The 11,974-nt window shown below is 63.0% G+C and overlaps 2 protein-coding genes across 2 annotated transcripts; both read left to right on the top strand.

Moving 5' to 3' along the window:
- Positions 1 to 2,283: 2,283 nt before the first annotated feature.
- On the top strand, positions 2,284 to 5,140 carry LOC115490876 (uncharacterized). The gene is made up of 2 exons (XM_030256976.4): positions 2,284 to 2,706; positions 3,840 to 5,140. The coding sequence occupies exons 1-2, from the start codon at positions 2,299 to 2,301 to the stop codon at positions 4,956 to 4,958; spliced, it is 1,527 nt and encodes a 508-aa protein (XP_030112836.4). The 5' UTR covers positions 2,284 to 2,298; the 3' UTR covers positions 4,959 to 5,140.
- Positions 5,141 to 6,696: 1,556 nt separating this feature from the next.
- On the top strand, positions 6,697 to 11,974 carry DOHH (deoxyhypusine hydroxylase). Its single transcript, XM_072919394.1, has 5 exons — positions 6,697 to 6,814; positions 7,934 to 8,241; positions 8,625 to 8,701; positions 8,866 to 9,103; positions 10,969 to 11,974. The coding sequence occupies exons 2-5, from the start codon at positions 7,968 to 7,970 to the stop codon at positions 11,283 to 11,285; spliced, it is 906 nt and encodes a 301-aa protein (XP_072775495.1). The 5' UTR covers positions 6,697 to 6,814; positions 7,934 to 7,967; the 3' UTR covers positions 11,286 to 11,974.

Here is an 11,974-nt window from a genome sequence, read left to right as displayed (position 1 = left end):
CTCCTGGAATACCCTGAGTTGTAAGGGACCCCCAGGGATGATCAGCCCAGCCCCTGTCCCTGCCCAGACCCCCCAACAGCCCCACCCTGAGCAGCCCTGAGAGCGCTGTCCAAACGCTCCTGCAGCTCTGGCAGCCTCGGGGCCGGGACCATTCCCTGGGGAGCCTGGGCAGTGCCAGCACCCTCGGGGGGAAGAACCTTTCCCTGAGCTCCATGCCAAGGCCTGGCACAGCTCCAGCCCTTGCTGGGCTCCAGGAGCTGTCCCAGAGCAGAGCTCAGCCCCTGCCCCTCTGCCTCCCCTCGGGAGGAGCTGCAGCCCCCGAGGAGCCTCCCCTCATCTCCTGTGCTCCAGCTGAACCAGCCAAGTGCCCTCAGCCACTCCTCAGACCTTCCCCAGCTCCGTGTCCCTCCTTGGGACACTCTCCAACTCCCTTATGGGTGATGGATCCTTTGGATCCTTCTGATCTTATGGTGCCCAAATTGCCTCCAGAACTCAAGCTGATTCCCTCTAACAGATCCCGGGCTCGAGGAACCCAGCAACTTCCCTGCAGGCGTCCCCATGTTCTCCATTGTCTCAGGAGACCTATGGGATCTGCCCTGCCATGGCACGTCTGGAAACCAAACAGGTTTTGGGAGAGTAGGCACCACTTTTGGGGGACCATCCATGCCCTGGCATTACTCCTGGCTGTACAGAAAAATTCAAGATACCACAGGTTTATGTCCAAAAAGAAGACAGAGGAGTCCTGTAACTTTATTCATGAACAAAGGGAGAGGCCATGGGGCATTTCCCATGGGGCCTCTCAAATTGTTGGGAGATGCAGTCTCCTTTTTATCTTAATTTTCATGGCCCCAACACACTCTCCATTTCTCCACTGGCTGATGTGTTGAAATTTCTAACTTCCTGAATTGCCTACTGTATGTCCCCCTCTAATATGCATCCCTCCTTTGTTTAACATATGATATTCATAATTCTATTGTCTTTATTCTTCTCCAAGCTCAGGAATTTAGCATGACCTTGGCTGAGCAGCAGTCCTTGTGAATTAGTAACATTTTCTGAAACCGATTATTTCTCCAGTTACTTCCTTATCTACAAATCCATGGCCCTATCTACAAGCAGATTCACACAGTGTTTGTAAAGACACATTCATCTTATTCCTTTCACTGGGCACCGTCAGGGCACTGGCACTGCCTGTCTGTGGTTGGGCCTTTTGTCACTCTGGTGCCAGTATTTTCCAGACTTTTCTCGCCTTCCTGCAAATCCAAGGCAGGTTTAGGATTTTGTTGTTGCGGTTTTCTTTGTTTCTGTAGTGCCAGTCCTTGCTGCAGCTCAGCCCAGTGACCAGCCTAGCCCAGCCTGGAGGCAGGAAGGGAAAGGTTGGGATGGGCATGGTGGTGACTGTGGGGATGGGGACGATGGTGCTCTGGGGATGGGGATGGTGGTGCCGTGGGGATGGAGATGGTGGTACCGTGGGGATGGGGATGCTGGTGGTGTGGGGATGGGGATGGTGGTGCTGTGGGGATGGGGACGGTGGTGCTCTGGGGACTGGGGTGGTGGTGTTGTGGGGATGGGGATAATGGTGCTGTGGGGATGGGGATGGTGGTGCTATGGGGATGGGGATGATGGTGCTGTGGGGATGGGGATGATGATGCTGTGGGGATGGGGATGGTGGTGCCGTGGGGATGGGGATGGTGGTGCCGTGGGGATGGGGATGGTGGTGCTGTGGGGATGGGGATGGTGGTGCTGTGGGGATGGGGATGGTGGTGCTGTGGGCATGAGGATGGTGGTGCCGTGGGGATGGGGATGGTGGTATTGTGGGAATGATGGTGATGGTGCCGTGGGGATGGGGATGGTGGTGTTGTGGGGATGATGATGGTGGTGCTGTGGGGATGGGGACGGTGATGCCGTGGGGATGGGGATGGTGGTGGTGTGGGGATGGGGATGATGGTGCTGTGGGGATGGGGACGGTGGTGCCGTGGGGATGATGATGATGGTGCTGTGGGGATGGGAATAATGGTGCTGTGGGGATGGGGATGGTGGTGCTGTGGGAATGGGGATAATGGTGCTGTGGGGATGATGATGATGGTGCCGTGGGGATGGGTGGTGGTGCCGTGGGGATGGGGATGGTGGTGCTGTGGGGATGATGATGATGGTGCCATGAGGATGGGGATGGTGGTGCCGTGGGGATGGGGATGCTGGTGCTCTGGGGATGGTGGTGCCGTGGGGATGGGGATGGTAGTGTTGTGGGGATGATGATGATGATGATGGTGCTGTGGGGATGGGGACGGTGGTGCCGTGGGGATGGGGATGGGCCGGACGGTGCGGTGGGGTGTGGATGGGGATGTCCGTACGGTGAGCTGCAGGCAGCGATGGCAATATCCGTACACCACCATGCAGAACCGCGCCGCGAGGAGCGGAGCGGCACCACCCCGTCCCGCCCCCGGTGCCACCGTGACCCCGCCGCCGATCACTTCCAGGGCGGCCCCGGCTCCCGATTTGAAAATGCGGGAGCGGCTGCTGGTGCTCCTGTGCGCGCTGGCGCGGCGGCGGCGGCGGCGGCGCGCGGGGGCCATGGCCGGGAACGGCACCGGGAACGGGAGCGGCGGCGGCAGCGGGAGCGGCGGCGGCGGCGGCGGAGGCTGGGACGGGCCGCAGCGGCGAGCATGGCTCCGGCACTACTACAGCCAGCGGCAGAAACGGATCATGACGGTGACCGGGCGGGGCCGCCGGGGGCACCGGGCACGGAGGGTGCGGGGATGCGGGGGATGCGGGGGATGGCGGGGACACAAAGGATGGGGGATACGGGAGACGAGCGGAGGTCACGGCGACATGGAGGATGGGGGATGCGGCACCGATCATGGGGATACCGGACGGGGGATGTAAGACACGGAACACATGGGCAAGGGGGATTTGGGGCACGGGGTACACAGGTCACAGGAACACAAAAAATTGACGTGGTGGGGGGCAGGATGCAAAGGATAGTGGTGGGAAGGATGGGGAGCACCGGGAAGTCATAAGAGGGACATAAAGGGTGGAGGACATATCCCAAACCACGGGATGTGGGACTGGAAGGACACATGGACGCAGAGATCACAAAGGATGGGGACCGTGGGGGTTCTGTGGGACACAAAGGATGGGACTTGATGGACACGGGATATGATCCTGGACACAAAAGATGGTGGATGCAGCAGACATGGGAATATGAAGGAGGGGGTGACATCAAAGGTGGGGGATGCAGTGGGGGATACAAGGGATCCCTGGCTGCAAGGACAAGCTGGGGTGGAACACAAGGAAGGGGAACACGAGGAACCTGCTGGCCTGGGCAGTGGCTGAAGAAGGTGACTAAAGCCTCTTTAGTTTAAAGTTGCATTGTAGAATTTAATCATAGAAAAACAATTCCTGTGGAGAGGCCAGGAGCTTCCTCTTCCAAATCATGACTCCCACCTTTGAGGAATGCTCTCTCCCCCATTCAAATCAGTAGTTGGCCCACAGTTTTCTCAGCAGCTGGAAATCCAGTAATGCTCATTAAAATACAAACCCTCAGAGGGAATGGCCACCCCAAACAAGGGCTTTTCCAGAAAAGCAACAACTGAGCATCTTGTCTAGAGTCACACCTACTGCCTGATGGGTTTGCAGGGAAGTTTCCCAGGAACAGGAAGATTTGACTGGTGTTAGACCACTGACCACCCAGGGCTGGCCATCCTCCTGCCTTGAGCAAGTCTCTTGAGCTGGGTGGTCTTCAGCAGGGGGTCCCAGTGAAGTGCAGGGAAGCGCTGTCTCACATTGCTGTTGTCTCACATTGCTGTTGTCTCACACTGCTGTTGTCTCCCCCTGCACTGCAGCTCCTCATCGCTCACCGGAGGAGAACCAGCTGCTGCTTCTACCCCCGCGCCTGGCCCAGCCTCAGGAGTACGGACTGGTGGGAGCAGGTGGTCCTGAAGGAGTTTGGGCCCCAGGACTGGCTGGAGAAGTTTCGGATGTCCAAGGAGACTTTCTTCTACATCTGCAACCAGCTGCGGCCTGGGCTGGCTCCGCACAGCGCCCACTTCCACCCCACCCTGCCACTGGAGAAGAGGGTGGCTGTGGCCCTGTGGCACTTGGCCACCAACGTGGAGTACCAGACTCTGAGTCCTCTCTTTGGTGTGGGGCCCTCCACGGTGCAGAGCTGTGTCCGGGAGGTGAGCTATGCGGTCGTCTTGCTGTTGAAGCCGCTTTACCTCCGGCTGCCCGACGAGAAGGAGCTGGAGAACATGGTGCGCATCTTCTGCACGCGCTGGGGCTTCCCGCACTGCATCGGGGCGCTGGACAGCCTGCACATCCCCATCCACCCGCCCCTGCGCCTCAGCGCCGACTACTGCAACGGCCAGGGCTGGCACTCCATCCTCACACAGGCCACCGTGGATGGCCTGGGGCAGTTCTGGGACGTCTCCACCGCCTTTCCAGGCAGCATGGAGAACAGCGCTGTCCTGGAGAGCTCCAGCCTGTGGGTGCTGGCCAAGGAGGGCCGGCTGTGCCCCAACCCTCCCAAGCATTTCATGGGGAAGGCACAGAAGTACGTGCTGCTGGGCGATGCCACGTACCCCCTGCAAGACTGGATCCTCAAGCCCTACCAGGAGGACGAGAACCTCACCCAGCGCCAGCTGCAGTTCAACTATCGCCTGAAGCGGGCCCACAGCGTGATCGAGAACGCCTTCCTGCGCCTCAAGGCGCGCTGGCAGATCCTCCTCAAGTGTGACGATTGCAGCCTGGAGCTGCTGCCCACCCTCGTCCTTGCCTGCTGCATCCTGCACAACGTCTGCGAGGCGCACGACAACCCCTTCAACGAGGAGTGGCTGGAGGGCACCGAGCCCACCGAGCTGCCCAAGCCCTGCCAGCCCGCGCCGGCTGCCATGGAGGACGACCGGGCTGAGCAAGTGCGTGAGCTGATGTGCCAGTACTTCGAGAGCTGCGGGGAGGGCTGATGGCCCGGGAGCAGCTGCCCTGCACACCTCTGCTTGCACACTCACCGAGGACTCTGGCACACTGGCCCAGTGCTACAGCTGTACCAGGAGGGGGTGGCCGTGTCACGCTCGTGCTGGGTTTGCTGTGCGGGTTTCAGGCAGTGGAATGTATTTTGTGCCCATTCTCTCCCCCTGGATCTAAACTGTTTGGTGTGTGTTGTGTGCTGCAGGAGTACAGTGGGGATTACAGGAGGGGGCGGCTGCTGGGATCTCTCTTTCCTCTGTCTCAAGGCCTCTCCATTAGACCAAAATCACCGTGAGCCTTGAAATAAGGCAAAACTCCTTTGGAGGTTTGAAACTTGCTGTGTTTCACATGGGAAGGAGAGGGAAGGAAGAGGCAGAGCAGTGACTTGCAAGTGCTGACACCAGCCTGGAATTAAACTGCATCCACAAACTCAGGGATGTGCTGCCCTGAGGGTTTGTCCAGTCTAGCACTGCCCAGCCCCTCTCCAAAGAGGTTTACCCAGCCTGGAACATCCTGAGCCCCTCTCTGGGGACGTTTGCCCAGCCTGGCACCCCTGGTTCTTCTCCAGTTTGATTTTGCCCAACCTGGCATCCCTGATCCATCTCCTGAGGGATTTTGTCCGGCCTCTCACCCCGGATCCCTCTCAGGGTTGGTTTTGCCTAGCCTGGCACTGCCCAAACCCTCTCCAGTGGGATTTCTCCCACCCTGGAACGCTCGCAGGCCCCTCTCAAGGTGGGCCTTGCCCAGCCTGGCACCCCCTGCCTCTCTCCAGAGGGGTTTGGCCAGCCCGGCACCCTCTGCAGGGAAATGTTGCCCTACTTGGAGCACCCCAGCCCCTCTCAGGGTGGGATTGCCCAGCCCGGCAGCCCCGACGTGTCTCCAGAGGGTCTGTGACCCATTCCTGAGTCCCTGTGGCTCATTCCCGAGTCCCTGTGGCCCATTCCCAGTCCCTGTGGCTCATTCCCAGTCCCCGTGCCGTTCCTGGTCCCCGTGGCCCATTCCCATTCCCGATCCCCGTGGCCCATTCCCGGTCCCCGTGGCCTGTTCCTGGTCCCCTTGCCCCGTTCCCATTCCCCGTTCCCGCTCCCCGTGCCCATTCCCATTCCCCGTGGCCCTTTCCCTGTCCCCGTGCCCATTCCCGGTCCCCGTTCCCGGTCCCCGTGCCCATTCCTGGTCCCCGTACCCATTCCCATTCCCCGTGCCCGTTCCCATTCCCCGGTCCCCATTCCCATTCCCCGTGCCCGTTCCCATTCCCCGTGCCCCATTCGCGGTCCCCGTGCCCGTTCCCATTCCCAGTCCCCGTGCCCCTTCCCGTGCCCGTTCCCCGTGCCCCGTTCCCGGTCCCTGTGGCCCATTCCCATTCCCAGTCCCCGTGCCCATTCCCAGTCCCCGTGCCCGTTCCCGGTCCCCGTGCCCTGTTCCTGGTCCCTGTGCCCATTCCCGGTCCCCGTGGCCCATTACCGGTCCCCGTGCCCATTCCCGTGCCCATTCCCATTCCCGTTCCCGTTCCCGCTCCCCGTGCCCGTTCCCGGTCCCCATTCCCGTTCCCGTTCCCGCTCCCCGTACCCATTCCCGGTCCCCGTTCCCATTCCCCGTGGCCCGTTCCCGGTCCCCGTGCCCATTACCATTCCCGTTCCCGGTCCCCGTTCCCATTCCCCGTGCCCCGTTCCCGGTCCCCATCCCCGGTCCCGCGATCCCTCAGGTCCCGCCCGCGCTCGCAGCGCCCCCTGGCGGCCGCAGCCCCTCAGCGCGGGGGTGGCAGCGCCCCCTCGCGGCTCGCCCCGCCCGTGCGGATTGCGCAGGCGCGGCCGCCGCGCGGTCACGTGGCGGAGCAGCAAGATGGCGGCGCGCGGTGAGTGCGGTGCCGGTAACGCCGGGCGCTCCCCGACCCCCCGGGATCCCCCGGCCCTCCCCGACCCCCCGGGATCCCCCGGGACCCCCCGGGCCCTCCCCGACCCCCCGGGATCCCCCGGGACCCCCCGGGCCCTCCCCGACCCCCCGGGATCCCCCGGCCCTCCCCGACCCCCCGGGACCCCCCGGGACCCCCCGGGCCCTCCCCGACCCCCCGGGATCCCCCGGGACCCCCCGGCGCTCCCCGACCCCCCGGGACCCCCCGGGACCCCCCGGGCCCTCCCCGACCCCCCGGGATCCCCCGGGACCCCCCGGCACTCCCCGGGACCCCCCCGGGATCCCCCGGGACTCCCCGGCCCTCCCTGAGCCCCCCGGATCCCCCGGGACCCCCCGGGATCCTCCGGGATCCCCCGGCCCTCTCCGACCCCCCGGGACCCTCCGGCCCTCCCCGAGCCCCCGGGACCCCCCGGGACTCTCCGGCCCTCCCCGACCCTAACCCTAACCCCCCGGCCCTCCCCGAGCCCCCCGGGATGCCCCGGCACTCCCCGGCCCTGCCCGGGATCCCGCGGCCCTCCCCGAGCCTCCCGGGATCTCCCGGCCCTCCCCGAGCCCCCGGGACCCCCCGGTCCTCCCCGACCCCCCGGGATCCCCCCGGGACCCCCCGGCGCTCCCCGCGATCCCCCGGCGCTCCCCGAGCCCCCGGGATCCCCCCGGCACTCCCCGACCCCCCGGGATTCCCCGGCCCTCCCCGGCCCTTCCCGGGACCCCCCGGATCCCCCCGGGACCCCTCGGCCCTCCCCGAGCCCCCCAGCACTCCCCGGCCCTTCCCGGGACCCCCCGGCGCTCCCCGCGATCCCCGGCCCTCCCCGAGCCCCCCGGGACTCTCCGGCCCTCCCCGAGCCCCCCGGGATGCCCCGGCCCGGCGACTCCGTCCGGCGCGGTCGCGGCGGGCGGTCTGTATCCGCCTCGGCTATCCGGTGAAACCGAGGGTGCGAGGACGCGCGTGTGGGGTCAGCCCCAGCCCCGGGTCCGGTTCTCCGGCACAAACCGTGCCGCGGCCCTTCCCGCCCGCCCTGCCCCCGGGCTGAGGCCGCGGCTTGACCGCCTTTCCCGGACGCAGGAGTGTGACCGAGGATCCCCCGAGCCCCCGAGCCATGGTGACGGAGCAGGAGGTGGAGGCCATCGGCCGCACGCTGCTGGATGCGGCGCAGCCCCTGCCCGCCCGGTTCCGGGCCCTCTTCACCCTGCGCAACGTGGGCGGCCGCGCGGCCGTGGAGTGGATCAGCCGCGCCTTTGGGGACGGCTCGGCGCTGCTGAAACACGAGCTGGCCTTCTGCCTGGGCCAGATGCAGGACGAGGCGGCCATCCCGGTGCTCATCCGCGTGCTGGAGGACACGGCCCAGGAGCCCATGGTCAGGCACGAGGCAGGTAGGCAGGGGCTGGCTGGCGAGTGGGGCTTGAGGTGCTCACCCCACTGTGCAGAGCAGCTCGTGGGGGCCTGATCCGGCTTGGGTGTCAACCCCTGAGTCACCTAACATCTCACCACCTTCCCTGGCCACACCTGACAGGACAGGTCGGCCAGGCTCTGCTGTTCCTGCTGGCCAGGCTCTGCTGTTCCTGCTGGCCAGGCTTCTCCTGTCGTGTTTGTCCTGTTTGGAATTGGTCAGTCTGGCCTGTGCCTGCATTTGCCCCATTTGGGATCGGTCAGTTAAACCATGTCTGTGCTTTAGAGCAGGGCAAGGCATTGCCAGAGGACACAGCAGGGTTCTTCTCACACAGACACCTTAACTACATCCTGGTACATCCTTCAGGTGAAGCCCTGGGTGCTATTGGGAACCCTGACGTGCTGGATATCCTGAAACGCTATTCCCAGGATCCTGTGGTCGAGGTGAGGTTCCTGAGGGGTCATTTCCTCTGGGATGCAGCTCTGCTGGTCTCGGAGGCAGGTCCCAGGTGGGTGGGGACATCCCAGTTCCATCCTGCTGCCGCTGGGCTTCTCCTGGTGCTGCCCAGTGCTGTCCTGCAGCCCGGGCTGTGTCCCTGTCCCCACAGGTGGCAGAGACGTGTCAGCTGGCTGTGAAGAGGCTGGAGTGGCTGCAGCACAACAAGGAGAAGCCAGGCAGCAGCCAGTACCTCTCTGTAGATCCTGCTCCCCCCGCTGAGGAGACAGATGTTGCCAAGCTCCGGGAGATCCTCCTGGATGAGTCCCAGGAGCTGTTTGAGCGCTACCGGGCCATGTTTGCTCTACGGAATGTGGGGGGCCAGGCTGCAGTGCTGGCACTGGCAGAAGGTGAGGGCCTGTCCTTGCTGTGGGTCTATCCAGGCTAATCTGGGACAAACCCTTCCCAAATGCAGGACTGCCAGAGCTGCTCTGAAATTTTGTATCTAGGGCTGCTGTTCCCTGCTCCATTACAGACTCTGGTGTTCCAGAGTCCCCTCGCCACCCTCCGGACCCCCTTCCCTGAGGGAGGGAGGGCACTGGCTGTGATGGTGGTCTAGGACCAGCTGGTCTGACCTGTTGTCAGACCTGGCCTGGGGTTTTTGGGGTCATGCTCTCCTGGCCTGAAAAGTCAGTGTGTTTTGGGGCATCCTGGTGTGTTTTGGGGCATCCTGGTGAGTTTTGGGGCATCCTGGTGAGTTCTGGGGCATCCTGGTGAATTCTGGGGCATCCTGGTGCGTTTTGGGGCATCCTGGTGAGTTTTGGGGCATCCTGGTGCATTTTGGGTCATCCTGGTGCGTTTTGGGGCATCCTGGTGCGTTTTGGGGCATCCTGGTGAATTCTGGGGCATCCTGGTGTGTTTTGGTGCATCCTGGTGTGTTTTGGGGCATCCTGGTGAATTCTGGGACATCCTGGTGAGTTCTGGGGCATCCTGGTGAGTTTTGGGGCATCCTGGTGAATTCTGGGGCATCCTGGTGCGTTTTGGGGCATCCTGGTGCGTTTTGGGGCATCCTGGTGCGTTTTGGAGCATCCTGGTGAGTTTTGGGGCATCCTGGTGCGTTTTGGGGCATCCTGGTGCGTTTTGGGGCATCCTGGTGAATTCTGGGGCATCCTGGTGCGTTTTGGGGCATCCTGGTGAATTCTGGGGCATCCTGGTGCGTCTTGCGGCATCCTGGTGCGTTTTGGGGCATCCTGGTGAGTTTTGGGGCATCCTGGTGAATTCTGGGGCATCCTGGTGAATTCTGGGGCATCCTGGTGAGTTTTGGGGCATCCTGGTGAGTTTTGGGGCATCCTAGTGAATTCTGGGGCATCCTGGTGAATTTTGGGGCATCCTGGTGAGTTTTGGGGCATCCTGGTGCGTTTTGGAGCATCCTGGTGAGTTTTGGGGCATCCTGGTGAATTCTGGGGCATCTTGGTGCGTTTTGGGGCATCCTGGTGCGTTTTGGGGCATCCTGGTGCGTTTTGGGGCATCCTGGTGCGTTTTGGGGCATCCTGGTGAATTCTGGGGCATCCTGGTGAATTCTGGGGCATCCTGGTGAGTTTTGGGGCATCCTGGTGAGTTTTGGGGCATCCTGGTGAATTTTGGGGCATCCTGGTGAATTCTGGGGCATCCTGGTGAGTTTTGGGGCATCCTGGTGCGTTCTGGGGCATCCTGGTGCGTTCTGGGGCATCCTGGTGCGTTCTGGGGCATCCTGGTGCGTTTTGGGGCATCCTGGTGAGTTCTGGGGCATCCTGGTGCGTTCTGGGGCATCCTGGTGAGTTTTGGGGCATCCTGGTGAGTTTTGGGGCATCCTGGTGCGTTTTGGGGCATCCTGGTGAATTCTGGGGCATCCTGGTGAGTTTTGGGGCATCCCGGTGAGTTTTGGGGCATCCTGGTGAATTCTGGGGCATCCTGGTGAATTCTGGGGCATCCTGGTGAATTCTGGGGCATCCTGGTGAATTCTGGGGCATCCTGGTGAGTTCTGGGGCATCCTGGTGAATTCTGGGGCATCCTGGTGAGTTTTGGGGCATCCTGGTGAGTTTTGGGGCATCCTGGTGAGTTTTGGGGCATCCTGGTGGGTTTTGGGGCATCCTGGTGCGTTTTGGGGCATCCTGGTGGGTTTTGGGGCACCCTGGTGAGTTTTGGGGCATCCTGGTGTGTTTTGGGGCATCCTGGTGCGTTTTGGGGCATCCTGGTGGGTTTTGGGGCCCCCCAGCTGACTGTCTCTCCCCCGCAGGGCTGCGCTGCGGCAGCGCGCTGTTCCGCCACGAGATCGGCTACGTGCTGGGGCAGCTGCAGGACGAGGCGTGTGTCCCGCAGCTGACAGCAGCGCTGCGCAGCCGCGCCGAGAGCCCCATGGTGCGGCACGAGTGCGCCGAGGCGCTGGGAGCCATCGCCCGGCCCCGCTGCCTGCGGGCCCTGCGCGCCTTCGCCGGCGACGAGGAGCGCGTGGTGCGCGAGAGCTGCCAGGTGGCCCTGGACATGTACGAGTACGAGAACGGCGCCCAGTTCCAGTACGCCGACGGGCTCTGCAAGCTGCAGGGCTCCTCCTGAGCTGCTCCTGGGGTGCTCAGGTGGGTGTGCTGCTGTGCAGAGCTGGAGGAGGGACTGGGTTTGATCTCTGGCACAATTACAACCACCTTTTCCCTCCAAATCCGGGCTGAGCTGCTACTTGCCTCCCCGCTCCTCCTCGCCAGCCGCTGTTTCCTGGATCTGCTGCTTTTCTCTGCCAGGATCAGCATGGCTTGGGGCTTGGACCAGGTGGGCTCTGCTTGGCACGTCAGAGCCTGCTGAGGCTCTGCAGGGCTTGGGCCTGCCCTGGGTTGGTGCTGCCGTGTTGGCAGCTCAATTCTCCCCAGCAGAGCTTTGCTGGGATGGCTTTGGGCACCCATCTTGTGGGCTGTGGTGTTAGGATGCTTCGAAATTGCTCTCAGTGATGTTGCTGAGCCCTCCTCGCCCGCGCAGTGGGTTTGGCTTCTCCTGTTGGGACAAGCTGGAGCTGAGCCTGTGGCAGCCTCTGCCTCAGCATGGCAAAGTTGGGAAGATATGGCTGCGTTTTTTTCTGCAGGGAAGGGTGCTGCCATTAGGGTGGACAGGGTGAGGCAGAGCCTGCCTGGGCTTTCCCCCGTGTTAAACCAGGGCCAGGAGGGCTGAGGCTGCTGCTGGCACCCAAATCCATCAGTCAGCCCAGCCTGGGCACTGGGGTTTGGGGTTTGGCATGGAATAAAGCACTGGCACAGGAA

This window comes from Taeniopygia guttata, chromosome 28 (assembly GCF_048771995.1).
Source record: "Taeniopygia guttata chromosome 28, bTaeGut7.mat, whole genome shotgun sequence".
Lineage (NCBI taxonomy): Eukaryota > Metazoa > Chordata > Aves > Passeriformes > Estrildidae > Taeniopygia > Taeniopygia guttata.
Note: the sequence above shows the minus strand (reverse complement) of the source record. Positions and strands in the feature narration are given on the sequence as shown.

Coding starts and splice junctions, on each gene's coding strand:
- LOC115490876 (XM_030256976.4), top strand. CDS start 2,299: ATGGGGATGGGCCGGACGGTGCGGTGGGGTGTGGATGGGGATGTCCGT. Junction 2,707..3,839: donor GGCAGAAACGGATCATGACG/GTGACCGGGCGG, acceptor CCTGCACTGCAG/CTCCTCATCGCTCACCGGAG.
- DOHH (XM_072919394.1), top strand. CDS start 7,968: ATGGTGACGGAGCAGGAGGTGGAGGCCATCGGCCGCACGCTGCTGGAT. Junction 8,242..8,624: donor CATGGTCAGGCACGAGGCAG/GTAGGCAGGGGC, acceptor TACATCCTTCAG/GTGAAGCCCTGGGTGCTATT. Junction 9,104..10,968: donor AGTGCTGGCACTGGCAGAAG/GTGAGGGCCTGT, acceptor TCTCCCCCGCAG/GGCTGCGCTGCGGCAGCGCG.